The sequence below is a fragment of the Ostrea edulis genome, chromosome 1 (genome assembly GCF_947568905.1).
Source record: "Ostrea edulis chromosome 1, xbOstEdul1.1, whole genome shotgun sequence".
NCBI lineage: Eukaryota > Metazoa > Mollusca > Bivalvia > Ostreida > Ostreidae > Ostrea > Ostrea edulis.
Genome location: NC_079164.1, coordinates 69,183,986 through 69,204,872, shown reverse-complemented (window position 1 = coordinate 69,204,872; position 20,887 = coordinate 69,183,986). Strand labels below are relative to the sequence as shown.

The 20,887-nt window shown below is 34.3% G+C and overlaps 2 protein-coding genes across 12 annotated transcripts in view; one reads left to right on the top strand and one right to left on the bottom strand.

Annotated features, from left to right (window-relative positions):
• Positions 1–884, bottom strand: part of LOC125683712 (engulfment and cell motility protein 1-like) — a 59,371-nt gene extending 58,487 nt beyond the window's left edge. For all 11 annotated transcript variants that reach the window (XM_056158418.1, XM_048925149.2, XM_048925167.2 and 8 more), the window contains exon 1: positions 595–884. In XM_056158418.1, the coding sequence (XP_056014393.1) occupies positions 595–717 (123 nt within the window). In that variant the 5' untranslated portion in view covers positions 718–884. The remainder of the gene's footprint in view (positions 1–594) is intronic.
• The window catches only part of LOC125683748 (N-acetylglucosamine-1-phosphodiester alpha-N-acetylglucosaminidase-like), a 24,697-nt gene continuing 4,692 nt past the window's right edge, over positions 883–20,887 (top strand). Inside the window, exons 1-10 of the mRNA XM_048925196.2 lie at positions 883–1,048; positions 2,709–3,274; positions 3,484–3,577; positions 4,569–4,702; positions 5,778–5,886; positions 7,931–8,059; positions 8,840–9,042; positions 9,224–9,400; positions 14,047–14,169; positions 19,388–19,457. Of these exons, the coding sequence (XP_048781153.1) occupies positions 984–1,048; positions 2,709–3,274; positions 3,484–3,577; positions 4,569–4,702; positions 5,778–5,886; positions 7,931–8,059; positions 8,840–9,042; positions 9,224–9,400; positions 14,047–14,169; positions 19,388–19,457 (1,670 nt within the window). The 5' untranslated portion in view covers positions 883–983. The remainder of the gene's footprint in view (positions 1,049–2,708; positions 3,275–3,483; positions 3,578–4,568; positions 4,703–5,777; positions 5,887–7,930; positions 8,060–8,839; positions 9,043–9,223; positions 9,401–14,046; positions 14,170–19,387; positions 19,458–20,887) is intronic.

Below are 20,887 nucleotides of genomic sequence, written 5' to 3'. Positions count from 1 at the left end.
TGTTTCATCACGAAGTATGTTAATATGTTAGTCTGCAATCAAGCCATAAATACCAGAGAGCATATTAAAGGATTAATACCTGACATCAGAGGCACACACAATGAAGAGGAAATACACAAATGAATTAAACCAATTCAGTACCGTAAATAACACTTGGAAAAACAATTCAAAAACGTGGTAATTATTTTTCTGGGCCGGATCGACTATAGGACATATTAACTAGGGGACGGATAGTCTAGGGACTGATCGGTAATGGAATGAATCGACTAAGGGACGGATTGATTATGGGACAGAACGTCTAGAAATCCTTTTTCTCCTGTTCACATGAAACACAAAGAGATGTACTCCTCGGGTGTTTTTCTCGGTTGTACAGGATATATATTCTCTCGCTAAAGTGGGATGATTGCGTTTTAGCGAGAAGATCTTGCTGTAGGAACCAACCTGTCTGATGATATAGCATCAGTTAATTTTTCTGCAAAATCCAGGTGCTTATGTGGCCATTTGAGAAATTTGAATAGGAAATAACAATAAACTAAAATATATGCATAACTAAAAAGTAAAAAAAAACCAAAAAACAAAGAGTATCGATGAAACCTGATCAAGTTCTAGGAACAGAGCTTGCTGTCCTGGCTTGGTGATGGCAACTTTTTTAATGTTATCCAGCTGGTTTTTCGATGTTATCCGGACATTTAGTCCGGGAACTTTCGTCTCCGACATTTTGGCACGTTTACGGTGATTTTCTGAACTATTTATTAACTCGGAAGACAAACCAAATTTAAATTACAGTCTGTACACATTTCAGCTTCCTTGAAGTGAAGTAGTCCTTTCACTTCCCTGTTTTTCGGCAATGACTATCTGTATTCTGAACCCGATGCCATTTGTGCTATTTGTACCTCCTATGGTGGAGAGCTGTCATCGTGTGCAGTACTCTCGTGACATATACTGATGTGGGGCTTTAGTGATGAAAACTTCGCAGTCACGATATGAATGGAGATAGCACGGTTAAATTGCGATATATCTTGATATGCAACTTTATCATAAACTTCAGGTAATGTTACGAAAATAATACGCGAGTGTCTAAAGTGGTCGACCCAGCCCGCTCGATAACTGCCAACTGTTACTCTTACTATTCTTAATCTGTTAATGGGCCTACCTTCTTTACAAACTAAACTTTTTAAAGTTATTACAACGGTGTAGTTATAGAAAATGGGTCATCGTTCACTAAAACTACTCTATAGTAATCTCACCACATGCACTGCCACAGGACTGTCTTTTGCTACACATTTTGTTATAAGGAGGAACCCCTCTCCTGCTGGATTCAGGTGCTTGTTTTCTTTATGCATATTTTGCACATGCCATGACATTTATCTAAATCTATTCCACAATGATTTAACTCCAAAGTGATATGTATAACATTCTTGGAAAATAGCCACTGGCCCAAAGACTGAGGCCAGTGAAATTGGGTTTCGTCTTTAAGAAATTCACAGCTGGGTCTACTTTTTGTGAATGAAATTTAATTTTTAAACTATATTTTCAATGTGATATTCGAAAGATAAAATTATTCCCTATGAAGATCAGTGATTTGTTCTTATTCGTTACACTCAAACGAACATAAATAAAAAATAATAACACATGATATAGGAATAGAAGTGTCAGTCGGAAGTGCAGTTTATTTTATCAGGGCTCGAAATTAACATATGCCCGTCAGTCTGTGACTGGTTAAAAGCATGGCGGACTGACTGATATTTGTTTTAGTCAGTCTGATGGGACTGGTTAATTTTCTAAAGCATCATTTTGGAAAATATACTTATGAAATTTTATACACACATTTGGCATGCTTCGATCTGTAGATATCAGACGAATCTGATTTGTAAATATAAATCCCACATTTAAGTGTTACAATATTGTCTGAGTGAGGCATATTCAATATTGAGTTTAATTTTATTTTAATAACATTAACGAAATATGTTTGATATTTCTGGATGGTAAAATTTTCTACGGACTGGTTGAAATTATACCCCATCAGTCCGACTGGACTAGTGACATAAAAAGTTAGCTTCAAGCCCTGTTTATATGTATATACAGCTAGTACAAAACTTTTTTTATCTATAATGTTCCTTTTCCCAAAATCTTTAAAATCTACAAAACAAAATAACATGATATAATTTAAATACAAGACGGCATATAAATAATAAATATGGTTTATTGAGGGCGGGTGGGTGGGAAAGCGTGTTACTACATTGAGAGAGAGCCTTTGAATGCGGTAAATTCTTACAATTAAAGGAGAAAGTGTGCACTCAAGTGTTGAATACTTGTAGAACAGGTATTCTATATTTACTTTAACCAATCAAATTGCAGGATAAATAAAAAACACCAAGTAAACATGTGTTCAATAGAACAACATGTTGTAATCACTTCAATAAATACATATATCAATCTGTGTATACATGCATTTAGATTTTCAATTGTGCCATTGAAATTGAGATGCAGGGACATATTGTTTTTGATCTGTCTGTCTATAATCTTTTGATTATCTAACCATAACTAACTTTTGCCATAACTTTTTAATACAACATATATATGAGATAGAGAAAATTACACATTGTCAAAGGTCAAATTTGCCAATGTCTGACTTTGTTTTGGATTGACACAAAGTAATCCACAGGCTGATCATGCCATTAATAATGATACTTTGATTTCATTTTCAGCATTTTTGTAATTTGTACAATACAGCAAAAACATCCACAATCATACAACGATGGCTTCAAAAGAGTAGGTAATGTCAGTGAACATTCAGAACATATAGAGGGGTTTGATTCCTCGAGGGTCGTGAAAGCATTACAGGATGAACAAGGTTCTGTTTCTTCTGATACGGATGGATTAGATATACTACAGCCTTACAGGGATCACCACGGTCCGAGGCATCGTACGCACCGCCAAGTAAGAGAGTGCCAGGATGTTAAGTATGGAAATTTAACTCATTCCAAAATTTTGTCTCATGGATTTAATGAAAATGTAAGTCTTCCCATTGCTGAAACAAGGCACATTATCCACGTTATACAACAAACTTATTATTTACGACGAGATGTACTGATGCACTTTTCTGTGATAAACAATCCATTCCACACTGTTTCTGTCCTTGAACCTAAGATGGAGCATGGATGTAAAGAGGGAGAGGCAGTTAGAGCCACTGTACTAGAGTCGGCTAAGCAGGAGGAATGTATAGTGGCCATAAATGCTGGCTTCTTCAACACCACCTCTGGAGCTTGTAAGGGTATGACAGTTTATCATGCATTCAGTCTATAAATCCAAGAAGGAATTCTTTAATATGTTATTCAACAAAGTGAATATTATTTCTTGTAACGCGTTTAAATGGTTTCCTTTGAAAGAGCAATTGAACTTAAAAATGCAGCGTTGTAGTTGACGCATCATTGTGTATAAAGCAGAGCTCTGGAAATTAAGTGATTTTTTTTTTTTGTTCAGGAAATGTTGTCAGTAATGAGAGAATAGTACAAGATTCCGGTGGAATTCAGAATGCTCACTTTGGCATAACAAAGAGTGGATATCTTTTTATTGGGTAATGTAACAATGAGATTTCTTAACTTCTATACAATATGAACATTTGATGATATTGATATATACTTATAATGTGAGACTGCTTTTAAAGTAGAACAAAAAAGGACTGCTAGTGTATATGCAGGTCCCATAGATACTGTTATTATACAAAAACTAGGGGAGAAAAATAATTAAAACAACTTTTGTGCTTCAGTGTTACTGAAAGCTTACCTAATATTTGTCATTTAATGTATATTCTACACTTTTGAAGTTATCTGTGTTAAAATTGTTTCCTTTCAGTGTTCTCAAGTTCTTGATATTCAATCAAATCACATGTATGATATGGTAAATGTTGAGTACTATTCATTTTTTATAGTTTTCGAATTTTGGGCTTGAATTTAAGGAAGTGAAAGTTTAGGTCCATTTGCTCAGAGGGCAAGTGGATTTGAAGGTTAATGTCCATCTCTGATTTTGCAAAGGACGTAAGTTGTCCTGAATAATGAAAAGTATTCAGAGATTTGGTGGTATTTTACTTTTTGAAAACCCCATTTAAAGCCTATTTAAAAGGGTATTTTGCAATTGGAGAGTATTGAGTTAAGGCCCATACAATTTGATATGTGGTTTTAATATATGACAACATAATTGAGTTGCAGTTTTACTATAATTTTAAAACTATACCCTCTACATATATTTATCTTTACTGAGATGTATTTTTGAAGTATGTGTTAGATAATGGAAGCAGAAATATTTGTAATGTTATTATTCCTAAGAAGCTTGTGGAATTTTAAACTATTCACTAAGATGACTGCATAATTGTGCAAATACATTGTGTATAAATTTTCAGATATAGTATTGATTGATATGATGGTTAAAAATGCACAACAGCTGGGTACAGAAATGGAAGAAATATGATTTTAAAATATGATGACCATTTGTGTGCCTTTCATACAAAATTTGATTTTATGAATTCGTATTGTCACAATGTTGGATCTTGTCTGTATATATATTTGCAGATATCTATCTGAGATTGATCTTATTACGGAGGATTTTCAGCAGTTAGTAGGGGGTGTTCTCTGGTTGATTCGAGATGGAAAGTCATACCTGGATGAGAGCCTTAAAATAGAATGCTCCGATACAGAGGAAACAGGTAGACAATGCACTGTGTCATTCGAATGAAACATTATTATAATTACAGAAAACTTGTCCGGATATTTGATTATCACAAAAAATGATGAATTATCATCCATTTTTCATGGTTATGATCTTGAAGATTAACAAACTAATCACTGAAAAGTGAAGATAATGAACAGTGATCAATCATAATTCCTATTAATTCCAGAGGAAAATGTTTTTAATCATTACTCATGCCAAAAGATATGAACATATTGTATCAGTAACGCATGATCGGTCGATACATTTCTGTGTTTACTATACAAACAATGGCAGATATCCAATGTTTGCCTGAGACTTGTGGTGGTGGATGGATTTTTTCAGCACATTTCATTGGTCAGAATATATATATAAATTCACAAACTTTTGTGGATCAGTGTATACAAAATAAAGAATAGGGCAAACACGGACCCCTGGACACATCATAGTTGGGATCTGTACTTAGCTAAGAACGGTGCTTAACTTTTTTATGACTTGATACTTAAATTTTTTTCTTAGCTAAGAATTTTTTAGTACTTATGTAGGAAATCTAAGAAAAATCTTAGAATCTTTATGAATCCCGGCCCAGGTGCCTAGGGGAAGCAAGTGGAATGTGGCCTATATGCTCATTATGTTTCACAAAATTAATACATCTTGTTCACCACTTACATTGCCTACATTGTATATTGTTGAAATTATTATGTGCAGCTTCATTAGCCCAGTAAGAACACTTCCACTTGCATCAAGATAATACAATCTCTCTCTCTCTCTCTCTCTCTCTCTCTCTCTCTCTCTCTCTCTCTCTCTCTCTCTCTCTCTCTTTATGGATCTGTTTGTGTATAGATTTAAGCCACTGTAGTGAGGTTTCATTATTTTGTGTTGACCTTGCATGATCCCCACATGATGAGGATGATCTTTCAACTGAATTACCTCCAGTCCCAAGAAACGGAGCAAAGAATGCAAACTGCTCACAACAACTTAACACCTATTAATATACTACACATGAGGTTGTAAGTTGCAAGCAAGTCTTCTTTTCACGTGAATATGATAGTTAACATAATTTATATTTTTAGGCACTTTACAGTACTTTGCATCAGTAATGTCTGCCAGAACAGTTGTTGGTCACGACAAAGAAGGAAGAGTCATTTTTATGCAAGCAGATGGTAAAACAGGAGAAAATGGGTACAAGTTGAACACTTCATAAGCTTTTCATAGAAAACATACAAGATTATGCTTTTCATATAAATAAGTGATGAGCTTAGGCTTTTCGTTAACAAAACATTTAATTAAATTTTACATATATTTGTTTTTGCAAAACTGTGTCAAAATGCATTAGATTTACGTGTGAAAGATTTGCAAATCATTACTCTGTCACTAAAAGACCTGATAACAATTTTTTGGGGGAAAAGTATTTTTGCCCATTGAATAATGAGATTGTTAAGAAAAGTTATCATTAGTAAAAATTATCACATTACATGTACAGTCCCTGAAACGTTCTTCTTTCCTACTTGAACAGTGAACGAACGCAGAGCGAATGGTGAACAAACGCAGAGTGAACGGTAAACGCAATTTGGTGAATGGTGAGCGAACGCAGAGCGAAAAGTGAACGAACGCTGAATGCAAAATTATCTATTTACTCGGAATGTTTCGGGTTTTCCCCTGGGATTTTACTTATTTCATAATCAAGTAATAAAATACAAGTACATGTATATATATCATCAATTAATAATATAAAAAAATAAACCGGAATCATGATACAGCATATTTTACTGTTCTGGATATATTCAATGTAATATATTTTTGTACAAGTACCGAGTATACATGTATATATTTCGTGAAATTATCGCAAATTTTACATTAATACACGCAACAGTCATACACAAACAAAAGCAAATTTGGTATGTACATTGTGTATACCATTACATGTACAGATACATTTAATCCATGGGTATAATATATAAACAATGCATGTGAAAAGGAAAACACTATAGTCTACGTGTGTAGTGACATCCAGAATTAACTGCATGGTGTTCATGTATGGCTTCACACTTTACGAGTTCTGAGTTGGATCATTTGGGATACCTGTAATTAACAAACACCCCTGAAAGGAGTCAAGATAGATGCAGTAAACAGACAATACAGACAGTATACCCTGTGTCAACACCTCAACACTCCTAACAGTATTAAATATTCCTACTTACATTTTGTGTCATTCATTTGTCACAGCTACACTGTACATCAACCCGAGGAAATATAGTACAAAACTTTCTATTTTTATTATTGATGTGACCATAGATTGTAGTTAGATTGTGCAATATTTGTATATATTTGATGTAGATAAAACTGTTTATTATACTGAACTACCCGTAGAATGTTTAAAGGCTAATGCAGAAACGTACCAGATAAACAATTACATCTTTGCATTAAGGACAAATGTTACAAAAGTTTCAAATTTGGCGAGAGTAGTAATAACATTGTCTTTCATAAATATAGACGTAAAAATAGCTATATCAGTTTGACATTCTGACACGTACATACGGTACATTGTACATTATGTAGCATTGTTTGTTTATTTTTATTTTTCAAAGTAGGGGGGTGACTTGTTTAAAACTCTTGTCAAGCAATGCAAAATAATTATAATAATTTGTGCCCTAACTTGTAAATGCTAAATCGTGAACACAGGGGAAGAGGTTTTCATTACCTGAAACTGCCTTATTTTTTGTACTTGGGTTAAATTCATAACGACAAGCTCTTATATTCGTCTCTCATTTAGTATTGATTTTAACAAAAGTTCAAATGAACCTTTCAGCATTCACAGTGGATAATCCTGACATTTTGTACTTCAAAATTAAATTTCTGATATACTAAGAAAGTCTCCTTCCACTCTTACGCACACGTCCAATTTTCAATTTCGCCTTACTATCAAGATTGGTCCTTTCACTTTGGTGTTCCGAATGACAATGAAAAAACTGAACGATGAACGAAGGATGAGCGCACGTTGAACGCTTTGTGAACGGTGAGCGCACGCTGAATGCAAAATTGTGAACGAAGAGCGCACGGTGAACGCACGCTGAACAAACGGTGAGCGAACGGAAAAATGGTAAAGTAGAACGTTTCAGGGACTGTAACAGAATATCATGGTAAAATTTGACTGATGTAAAATGTGCAATTGATTTTTTAAAAAAGAAGTTTTAAAGTTTTCCTTATTTTTCCATGTGCTCATTAGTTTGAACCTGAGAGAGTTCATTGATGTGATGCTGCAGTACGGCATTGTGAATGCAGTCAATCTGGATGGAGGGGGATCTGCAACATACACGGTTAACGGGACTCTCGTGAACTATCCGTCAGATCAGTGGTAGGTAAAGTGGGCTTTGGGTGGTAAACTACCCGTCAGATCAGTGGTAGGTAGAGTGGGCCTTGGGTGGTAAACTACCCGTCAGATCATTGGTAGGTAGAGTGGGCCTCGGGTGCTAAATTACCCGTCAGATTAGTGGTAGGTAGAGTGGGCCTCGGGTTGTAAACTACCCGTCAGATTAGAGGTAGGTAGAGTGGGCCTCGGGTGGTAAACTACCCGTCAGATTAGAGGTAGGTAGAGTGGGCCACAGGTGTTGCTCATCTCACTTCTCAGCCAAATTAGTTCCTCAGAACAGGGACTTACATGTAGTAAACAACAATCAATTCAGGATCTCTTCAGGTAAAAGTGAAACAATGTTTAAATATTCACAGTTTTGGGGGTATACTGTAAATGTATATAAGATTTGGCGGTGTTGTCTTTTTAGTGCCTTCGGCAGCACAATCTCTCTGTCAGATCAAGTACATCACATAATGTCCATTGTTATGGGTTAACTTACATATAACTGTAAAAATCTTTATTGAAATCCAAGGTAAACAAGCAAAAGCTTAATTCCACAAAATATTGTACAAGCCAATGTACATGTATTGTATTTACACAGGCAATTATATCGCTCGGGTTCGAATTTAGTATTAAAGAGTAGTAAATTCGAACCTGATCGTGAGCGATATAATTGCCTGTGGCATTTACAATATGCAGTAGGAATTTGACAATTTAGTTGGTAGATATGGGAGGATGGGAAATGAACATAATAAAGGCAACTTGCAATTGCAATCTTTTCAGCATTGATGACAAAAAATTCAACTGTGCCAGAAATGTGTCCACTATTCTCTGTGCTCATTTGCCCCGGTGTCCAGAGGTCAACTGTTCAGGCCATGGAACCTGTGCTCTAGGCCATTGTCACTGTGACAGACACTGGACAGGAAGTAAATGTGATCAGCTGTTTTGTTCAGGAAATTGTAGTGGGCATGGGATATGCACAAAGGGTAAGAGAACGACTTGTTCACATAATACCTAATAACCAAACAGAAAAGTTTCCAAGCTTACATCGAAATAAATCAGTGGGACTTTTGAACTACCAGTCTGATTGAAATGATTCTACTAAACATGAAAGTCTGCATACATGTATTATATATATATATGTATATATATCTGTACTGACACTAGATGGCTGTTCTTGTGATGCTGGTTGGCATGGTGACAACTGTAATGGCGCGTGTTCACAGGGGCTGTATGGGATCGGCTGTAGGTACAGGTGTTCTTGTCTGAATGGAGCAGAATGTGACCCCAAGACCGGCATGTGTCACTGTCATCCTGGCTTCACTGGGACTTCTTGTCAGAACTGTAAGGATTTAGTAGTGATTCAGTCATTTAATAATGATAAAAGATGTGGAGGGGGGGAGAGAGAGATAGGCTTGTAGCCTGCGGAAGTCCGTAATGATTTAGTAGTGATATTGTTCTCTGTTGACCTCTCGACTCTCGATTAAAATTCTATATGTTGGATCATTGTAACTATCCACATGATGTTAATAACTAAAATATTTCATTTGCCTTAATTTGCAGTTTTAAAGTTTTGACAGACTATGAAAACATTATCTAGTTTAATGAGTCACCTGAATAGCGTAGTGACACTTCAGTATCATTTGTCCATCATCTGTCCATCCATCTTAAACTTTGCACAAAATGTCAAATCAAATCCAAGCTAAACAGACAAAAACTTGATTTGCACTAATTATTGTACATGCTATTATAATACTTTTACAATATGCTGCAGGAATTTGACAATTTAGTGGGTGGATAATGGATTTGTTTCATGAATATATCACTGTGGTCGCCTTCTAGAATTTCATGCCTATACAATTAGCTGTACATACACGTACATGTACAATTGTATGTACTCAAATCATGTCTGAATCATATCTTTCACACACTTAGGTTTAGGATCATCAAACTTGATCAGTTGGTGTATCTTTTGAGAAGTGTGTTTTGAACCAAAAATAAGGTCACTGTGGCCTCATTTTTGAATTTCATACCTGCTATACATATCCTACAGACCCTGAAGCGTGCTACTACACCTCTAAAGCGTTTCGTTTCATTCCGTGCAGATCGTTCTGCATTTCGTGTAAACCGTTCACCATTCTGTGCAATAATCGTTTTGTTTCGTGCAAACCGTTCACCGTTCCGTGCAGACCGTTCACCGTTCCATGCAAACCATTTCATGCAAGAATCGTTCCGTGCAAGAAACGTTTCGTGCAGTAGCCATGCCTACAGAAGCGTGCAGACCGTTCAAGCCACACCCCGAGAATCGTTCAAGTCATTCCGCTATGGATTCCAAGAAAGGTGGATGTAGATTGTCGCTCAGAATTCGATCAGTTATTTTGAATTTAAACAAAGCTGGACTATCCATTGTAAAAATTCGAAACATTCTCGAAAAAAGTTATGTTCCACGGTGTGTGTTATTTGCGAATATACACAGCTGCCAAATAATCATGATAAGGGTGAAATTTTAAGAAAAGAAAAAAATGTCAATATTTTCCCCCCTGATACTTATATTGTTTTTCAGCATTTTGAGCCAATTCCAACGATACCAAACACTATATATTATTTTTTTGAGAAAATCTGGTTTTGAAATTTTTTCTTTTAGTCTTCTTTGTTCATTAAACTATTCTTAACTTCTATATTTAAATAATGCTTACTTGCAGGCAATTCCTGTTTTGAATGCGAATTAGTATGTTCAGTAAACGAAAAGCATACATGGGATATTTAATAATTACAGATGTGCTCTCTCTCTCTCTCTCTCTCTCTCTCTCTCTCTCTCTCTCTCTATGATTAACAAATTGGAATTAATTAATTACATAATTAATAGAAGCAAAAATACAAACCATCGAATGATTTATTTTTAAAATCCCGAGTTCATTACATTTGACCGAGACTTATGTTCAATGTACTTTGATAGAGGTTTTCATAAAAAAAAATGTTCATGGAGAGTGTGTCTGGATAATGTAATGATTTTTGTATAATAAGTATATATATCATGCAAATTCCTACTAGTAGGTTCTTTGTCACAGTATAACTAAATTACGGTTTAATAGCTAGTCTGGGTTTCGACTTCTTATGAAAAGTGTGAAATATATTGGGTCGGCGCAATATCAGATCTAGTCTATGATCACGGGCAATCTGATTAAAATCAAAAGAGGAGCGGATCGAGGATCTGATTTTAATCAGATTGAGATCACGGGTATCTTGCGCCGAGCCAATTTATTTCACACTTTCCGCAAGAAGCCAAGCACTTCTGTTGATTTCAAATACACGGATTAACTGACCCCCAATTGTTCTACTGAGGCGAAAAATCCTTCGAATTTGCATGGAATGTACAAGTTATACACAGGTCATTGTTATAGTCATTCATCATAGTACCGCTAACCCGACACCCATTTTTTTTATTTTTTAAAATAAGTTATTGAATGACAAAGTATGACCAAACTGCAGATTGAACTTTATAGAGCCACGTGCTAACATTACTTATATTTTTCAATGTATCAGAAGGAGTATGTTGCTGGTTCAGTTGGGTAAGATTCTTGACAAGCAATAAGATAACAACAAAAAATGGTGCTTAAATTGTCCGATTACGAAAACCTGTAAATGTGTGTGTGGAGGGGGGAGGGTAGTAGTCTGAAACTCTCAATTTCCCCTTCCGACTTCAATTTCTTAATCGCACAGTGGGTAGGTCGCTACAAGGCTAAATCCCTAGCTTTCATATTACACCCTCTCCGATTCTACGTGCCTATAATCAATATTTAAGGATGTACATGTAAAACCTCGGTGTCAAATGCAACTAGTTCATGAAAATATAAACAGAAATGACTTAACGATTATTTGCTTTTATTCATATACGCTATAGATTATCAAAATCTTTAATTGCTATATGAAATCATTTAGAATTTAGATGCATTAGATAATGAAAGCGAGAGAGAGAGAGAGCATTGGTAATCATTGATTATAATATTCATGAATGTATGCAGATACTGGAAGTTTAATACGTTTAGTATACATCTTGAAAATACAATTTCTTTCTGATTAATTATCCATCACCTTTCATTCTGATATTTTTTCTGATAATTTCCCATATTGTTTTCTTTACACATTAATTTTTTAATTACGGTTCCCCCCCCCCCCCCCCCCCCCCCCAAGAACTTCAATGAACATTTTTGACATCTTGTGTGTTCCTTCAAATGTTATTTCAACACAGAGGTATACATATCTTGTATTTTAAACTTGTACAACATATTAGCCCACTTTCCTATGTACAGAATTATTTTTACCATTGTTGAATGTATGTACTTGTAAAATGTGATAATGAGAACAGATTTCACATAAAGAATTTAAATAATACTTCAGTGAGAAAAACAGATACTTTCAAGTCGCCTTCAAAGATAGGTGTGGTGAGAAGAGTGAAGAAGCTCGGGGTTGTTAGAAGATGGAAGAGGGGTTTGTTGCTACAGCAACTGTGTACTCTGTTACAGGTGAATGAGCTTGGAGATCCCTATTGTTTTGATTGATCCCTTTGTTCCAAGTAAGGACAGGTGACAATTTTCATAGACAGGTTACCAGGAAGCCCATGTGTATGGGTATACAGACTCCCAGAGATGGCATAACTGACAAGAACCTCTATTTTATCTGTTGCATTACTGTACATTTATAAAAATGCATCTTTATTCATTTTCTTTCTCTAAGAAATGTGTATACATCGGTTTTCCTTTTTTTTTAAAAGTGTCTTGAAATATACAAATTACACATGCTTTTTAACTCTATGATCACTCAGACTGATATGCATGCATATAATGAAACAGAAGCGAACTTTGTTCTTTCAATTTGAATTAATTTAAGATATTGTTTAAGAGCATAAACTAAAATGCAAGTTGATTAATTTTCATTGTTTTTGCATGTCTTTCTCTTTTTCTCGACGTGTGTATATTTTGTTACCTGTTGTCAGACAGTCTTTGATTAATCTTTATTCATCTTACACAATTATTGTAATCAAAACAAAAGTAATACCATGTCGGGCAGGTATAATATTCATTACCATTTCTTTCTTAATCATTTTTCTAAGTTTATCATTACATGTACATGTATTATACATATATATCATGGTGTAATCACTCCGTAAAGACCCGAATCAGGCTGAGATAATTAAAGCGTGCAGGCCACACCTACCATTTGATGTAAACCATTCACAATCATATACAAAGCGTGCAAGCCACGCCTACCGTTTCGTGCAGATGGCTCGGGAAATGGGAAGCGTTTCGTGCAAATCGCTCCGTGCAAAGTGTTCAGCGTTTCATGCAAATTAAGCATTCAGCATTCCGTGCAAGAATCGTTTCGTTCCGTGCAAGTGGTGTAGTAGTAAGCTTCAGGGTCTGTAATTGTTTCTGGATAAAATCTTCCGTACGATGAGGCCTTTGGCCATCAAACTTACATGGTTAGCAGTGTGTCATGACTCAAAAGTGGGTCACTGTGCCTCATTTTGGAATTGCAAATGACAATGTTACAGCTTTTGACTTTGAGCATGCAAAACGTAGATATGCAAAACGTAGATATGCATCATGTACATGGAAGTGTACATGTCGCTCCACTGCTGAAACTACGTGTATTCAACAGTTACTACTGAACTTCAGATTTCTATTCTACATGTGTGTGTAGCAAAAATTTATATAGATTTTAGTGATATAGGCCTTTTCTTTATATAAATACATGTACATGTATAACTGATATGATTTAGTAAAATTTATTTTTGAACTGTTATACTTTATATTACTATTGAAAATAAATGTTAAACCATTGTGTATTCAGTTTTGTATACTCATGATATATACATGTATCTACCAGTTATACAGAATTGTTAAATGGGATTTGACACCACCTCCTATTTAAGCTTTGTCCCTGTAATCTGTAGAATAATATCAATCTTTTCTTTTTACTATGAAATTCAGTGTGCCCGTATGGTTACCATGGCAATTCTTGTTTGGACCCGTGTTTATGTGATGATGGCTGCCCTTGTCATCCAGTTACAGGAAGCTGTAATTTCTCGGAATTGAACAATGACATTCTGCAAGGTATTTAGACCATGACAAAGTGATTTTAAAGAAGTTTGCACCTGAGATTTGGAGTAATGTCAATTTTTTGGGCAGTGTATTTTTGGTTTCTACATTTAAGACATTAAGAAATTAAAAAGATAAACTGGGGTTGCAATGCTTGTTATTGAGCTACAGTGTTCTGCACATGACCTTTTTGCACTTAAAATTGACTCAAGGGGTTTTTAATGAAACATTTGTCTGTTGGTGTCAACACATCATAAGCAACACAAATCAATCATTACATAAAATAGATACATAATCATAACTTCTAACAATACAGATAGAAAAAAAAAACTAAAACAAGTAATGGAAATGAATAATGACCTTTTTGCACTTGATACGCAAAAAAATTCATATCAAATTTGAGAGTTTAAAAGGACAAATTAGTAGTAATGTCAATTCCTAAAATTTCACATAGTTTTCAAGGTCTTGTCTTAAAATATAAAACAAGACTTAAAAAAGTGAGAGTAAGAGATCTTTGTTTTTTTGTTGGCAAAAATACTGAATTTCTATACAAAATTTCGAGTAAATCAGTTTAAACTTTTTAAAGAATCGATGCTCAATTGGGAAAATATATCAACCAAATTTAATGAATGACAACATTTAAACTAGTTCCAAGTCTCAACTACTTGTATCATAAAACATAACTGAAATACATGTATATGAGTATAAATATAGAAGGTATATTGAATAAAACAGAAACTGTAATATCATGCAAATTTAGAACCTTTTTGATTAATCAATCCTTCCACCACAAAATATAGTCCCTGCCAAACCTTTTCAATTTTTGAATTGACACAAAATATATTCCCTGCTTAAACCCTTTCAAAATTTGAATTGACACAAATTTTTTCAACTGGAAAGGGTTCAGTAATAGATGCGTAATACTGGTATGTCTGCACCAATGGGATCAGTATTGAACCACTATAAATACTTAATTATAGCATCCTGCCCAGTTGTGCTCAAAAGCTAAGGAGCTAACTTCCTTAAGATTTCATATCATCATAAGTTTGTAAACTATCAAATATCTTTTACACATAATTTTAAGTTTTGAGATCTAGATAAATCATTAGCAATTTTGGTTTATTTACTTTGACTTTTTTCATAGAATTTATTTCTCATTTCTTTTGCAATATCTAAAGGTTGATTTGCAAAAGAGTTATTCCCCTTTGAATGAAATTTTAGGGGCTTTGGTTTCCAGACAGGGGCTCCGAGACTGTATAAGCTTGAGCAGAAAATGCATTGAAAATGAAAAGTAGGAGCATTGTAGTTGTGCACATCGTTTTTTGTTTTTTGATTACAGCGTTCGAAATGGTGGTTGACAGGGTTAAAAAATTAGGACGCCTAAAGGAGCAAAAAATTACACATATTTTCCTTTGTATCTTTTAAACTAAAAATATTTTGTTAAGACGTGTAGAACAAAAGTTGTGCAAAATGTTAAGAGCTTTCTTTTGATATCCCTAAAAAGGGGCTGGCCCCTTAAATTAGGGATCTGGGGATCTTCAAAGTTTCCGTTTTATAACTAAAAAAAAAAAAAACCGGTAAATATTTCGATATGGCTTTCGCTGGAAAAGTTGTTCTTTAACATCTTATTGATCTCAAAAACATAATATTTTGCTTGAGTATTGTGTTATATATGAGTAAAAAGCTTGACCCGCAAACAGGTAACCGTATCATTAGGTAGGTGAAGGGGGGGAAATATGCGTATAACTTAAATAAACTTGCTTTAATTGATAAATCTGACTTCATGAAATGCTAATATTCTTTTAAAATAAGGTTTTAATGTGATCTATGGTTCCTTTAAAAATCATCTATCGACAACTTTCTTTTTTTATTATTTAGTAGCTTTAATATAAAAAATCGTTCCAAAGAAAAAAAGAGGAAAAGGTTATCTCTTCTACGTTTGTTATTAAAACAACGATATATTTAATTGAAGAAACAAATCTTCAAGCATAAAATAACTCAGCCATTAACTACACGCATCTTACATACACCGCGGGGTTTGTTTTTGTTTACAATTACGTAACCGCTTCGAGGAACCATCGTGTGTGAACCAGGGCATGTACACAAAGTAAACATTGTCGTCCTAAATATAACACAGAATGTTATGTTTTTGATCATATTGGATTTTTCGAATAATTCAGTCTTTCCGGGGATGTATATACTTATTTATACGTCTCTGGTCTTACGTTTGATTTGTTTTAAATTCAAAACTCTAGAGCATTGAGTCAGGCATCAATTTTAAAATCTGCAATTTAATATACAGTTCGTTTCTCAATCATGTCTAATTGAATGTGTGTTTAATATCGGAGATTCATCGCTCCTGGACTAGTGATCTGTGATTTCACACTACTTTAACTGAACACACAAGCTTTACTCAAATTCTTCGTTGTGAAAAAGAAAATGGATACATTTTACAAACATAATGAATTATTTCTGAACATGTTTTGAAATCAATAGTTTATAATCATGATTAAACAAAATCTAAACATGCGTATAGAATATTCAGAAACCCATGGCCGACCAGTCTCATTTCAAATGATTTGTTGTTTTATTGTTTAAAAACAATGACTTTGATTAAACATTGATTCAAAACTCCTGGTCTTAATTATGTAACTTCGGCACGTGCCCCTGGCGTGAAATTCATACGCGACTTCTGTGCGCACTGTGTACATAATATACCTACATGTATTTACGCAGATAGATATTAAAGTTTAATAAAATATTCAAGATTTGAGAGCAATTTATTTGATTTGTATGTATAAATAATTCAAACTCGATGAATTATCCTCTTCAGTCTGAATATTATGCTATCATAATTTTGTTGTATGATAAAATATTGGTAACAGCTATAAACCTTTATTGTATGTCCTGAGCCATAAAGAAGTAGGTACAGTTTCTAAAGTCATTTGGCCCAAAATATTGATGATTTCACTTGGAGCTCAAACCCTGACATTCAAATAAGGAATTATGGATTAGCAAACCCGAAATTCGCTCAGTTTGAACAGCAAAATGGTTTGTGTCATATGACGTGAGCTAGAAGTCGGCATAAAATTGCAGAAATGTCATTTTCAATGAAAATATCCACAATTTCAGGTGGTTTTCAGTTCAGAAAAAATACAGCGCATGCGTCGAGCAAATTCATATTTAAGTATGATATTCATTTTAAAATAATACACAATATATATCATTTTCATTTTGCTCGACAAATGCGCACATCTTTTCCTGAGCAATAATCTGTATGACATTTGACAGTTTTCAGGCTTATTTTGAAAGAAAAAGGCGGGAAATGTCTTATTCATGATGTCATAATGCTATCCAATTAGGAATATCATTCTGATTTTGTTCACATATTATACTTGGCATATATTTTACTTTCTTAAAACACTGATTAAGGTTAATTCCAGACACATTTTATAGAGAGAAAAATTTTGGGCCTTTTTATGTATACAATCGTACCTTACGATAAATATTTATAGTACACCTTTATAGCTTTATTTCAATGATATATATTAAATTCTCAAACTATTTTATAATTACATATGAGAAGTCAGAATCGCCAGCGTAGCCAAACTACTTATATCGTTACAGTACTTATCTTCCTGTCACAGTTGATTATTTTCTTTCTAAAAACTTAACTTGTATTCGTCTTTTGTAAAATCACTGGATAAGTATTTGAAATAATTTTTCCCGGGGTCATGTTACGTATAACATATCAAGAGGGAAAGAAGGCGAAAGTTAGATCCCACACACACTTACTCATGTACGGTTCCTGTATCAAATGTCATTTAATTTTCTACGTTTTATTTACAATATCAATCACAATTTCTCTTGTCTTAATTATCACAAACTGTGAAACACGAAATCCATGCATGCGCAGTGCTATACATGCATATGAGCACCTGTCAATCAACACCACTCGATTTTGTGAATTTAGTCTGGTATCGCGGAATCATTTCCCACGTTATAGAAAAAAAAGTATATTTAAACACTGTTGGGAGGCTGGAACTGCTGTGAATTTACCGCACCGATGTATCTGCAGACTATTAAGGACCTGTTCTTATATTAAATAATGATATATCAGGTAACAGAGTATGTCTGAAAATTCTGTATTTGAAATTACCATCCATTACAGAGAATGTAAAGAGTTTTGGTTATTGATCTTGACAAATGACAGATCATACCTTCCTAGTCACAGCATGGGTGGAAGGACAGGAAGTTCCGGTTCCTACCATCCAGTATTTTTGCCAACATATGCTTGACAGTATACTAAACAGATCGTTAATTTACGGTCATGCCCTTTCAATCTACCTTATGTCTACCTCTTTTGTTCTTACCTATTGAGGATTTTCTGTTTGGTTTCCTGCCTCCAACTATATTGCTTTCTACGGACTTGAGTCGTCACTTTTATAATGATAGTACGCTGATAAAAATGTCTTTGCGCGTTGATTTCGGTGTTGAAAATGAATACACTTACCGGTCAATGGAATGTTTGGATTTAGATTTTTTAAAAATAAGAATTGAGGTAGGACTTTAAATTGATACATCATTTTATACATGAAAAAAAAACCCATTAAGATTTACTTATTAAAGAATTGATTAATCATATTTTCCTGTTGAAACATGAAAATTTGAACACAGATGCTGAATTGCATACATGTGTTACTTCAATTTATAGTAATTCAAAAAACCTGCTTCATGGGCTGCGAGATTTAAGGCCAGTGCTGTTCAACCCAAAGATGTCTACATTTTTAAAGACCTGTATAGGACGTAAAACATATACGATAGATCATATAATCATTGGGATGAACCCAATGGAAAAAAAGCAGCCAAGGATTATTAAGATGCTTTGTCACTTGAACTATGGTTTGAGATAAACCGATGTGTAAGTCCTCTTTTTCATGTTAACTGAGGCTGCATTAGGACCCGACCCAAGGACATATGGTCAAGTTCAAGGTTTTTATGTCATACAGCTCCGACGGAAGACCTCTCGTTGCTTTGCAACGAGCTTTGCTCTAGTTTTTTTTACCCATGGTGCCTGTACAAACATGCTGGAATACCACGTCTAACTACCATTATCTATTATTAATTTGCACCTGTTCATTTGACAAGAGTCTGAGAGACATATTAATTGCAGGAAGATAAGAAACCCATTGTAAGCTGTCTGTGTTAATACATATTTAATTTGATTATCCAGCAAGTATGTGTTATTCCCAGAAGAAAATCAGAGCAGAACATCTTGTACCTGATCAATCAAGTGTTTACAGGTATGCATATGAAAGTTAGTGGGTATATTTTTAGCAGATGTAATGCACTAATTGATTTTGGTATATTTCTTTAATTTTGCTAAGAAATTAAATTTCGTAAATTTTTATTAATCTACATGTATCATAATCTTTCCTCAAGTAGAAATTACTTTGTTCATATCAACCACAAAAGCTATAGAATTATGTTCAATGCAATTTGAAAATGATTCTAAATCTCGGCACTGCCTGAGTCATTTAACATAGGGAAAGACTTCACTAAGCACCTGTTATTAGAAGTGAAAGTATAAGGTCTTTTGGGTATGACCTTAAAAATGTAGGTCCCATATGATAATGAGACCCTCGCTGCTTTATCCCTGGGTGCCATGCATGGGTCAAAATTTGTGTTACTTGTCCTAGAGCTATGCTTGAGTGAAAAATTCTCATATGGGATGTAAAACAGAATATAAACAAACAATAATGATGAAACTACAGTAATTGAAATTTTCATTCATTTAAAGGACACATCGCATGTTTTTAAACTTTTTAATTTTTTCAGCAAAATTAATTCATTTCATGCCTAAAACTACTTTACATGTGTTTTAAATGAAACAGTTTGCGTAGTTTTCGAGTTTGAAAGCGATGAAATTCAAATCTTGCGATATGCATATTTTCTTCGATATTTTACGCGCCATTATCTGTGACGTCATATGCGACCTCGAGCGAGAAGATTTGAAAACAGTTGATAGCCATTTCATAAACAGATTAGATTTAATTGACAAACAAACAATTATCACATTAACAGCTTGTAAATAACACTGCATTAGGGTGTTTTGTGCCGTTTAAGGGTGTACTTGCTGTCAGTAGAGAGGATTTGGACTGTGTTTTTATCAATTTTCGAAGGAAGGTATGAGGGACGACGTGAATATTTTTTGTCGGCACAACGACTTTGCCATAAAAACCCCCCAGTAGAATTTGTCCATGTCCTTTTTCTAACAAGCACTTGGACAAATACGTAGATAAACTGCGAGAAAGTGGTTCTATCGAAGCTACGCACTGTAACATATAGGCCTACGGCATATGCTTTCCGTTCTGCTCTCGAATTCAATACACACTCGCACCAACTGACCTTCACCTTGTAACAACATAAGCAGAACTTTGCTAGCAGTGTCTACCAACTGGTAGTTTTAAAAAAGAAATTTAAAGATAAAAGATAATTGGACTTTCAATTATAAATAATAAAATATAATATTTCCCGACTTTGAATTGAATTATAATGCTTTCATTTTTTTTTTTTAAGGAACGCGTACGTGTTTACAACAACAGCACGCCGCGCTCCCACTTCCTACGTAACAACGTGTTGATAACAAAAAATAATGATTAGGCCTAATAAAATTGCTTTAATAAAATAATTTAAAAGTATTGTGATTTTCACAATAAGTTTGATCATTATT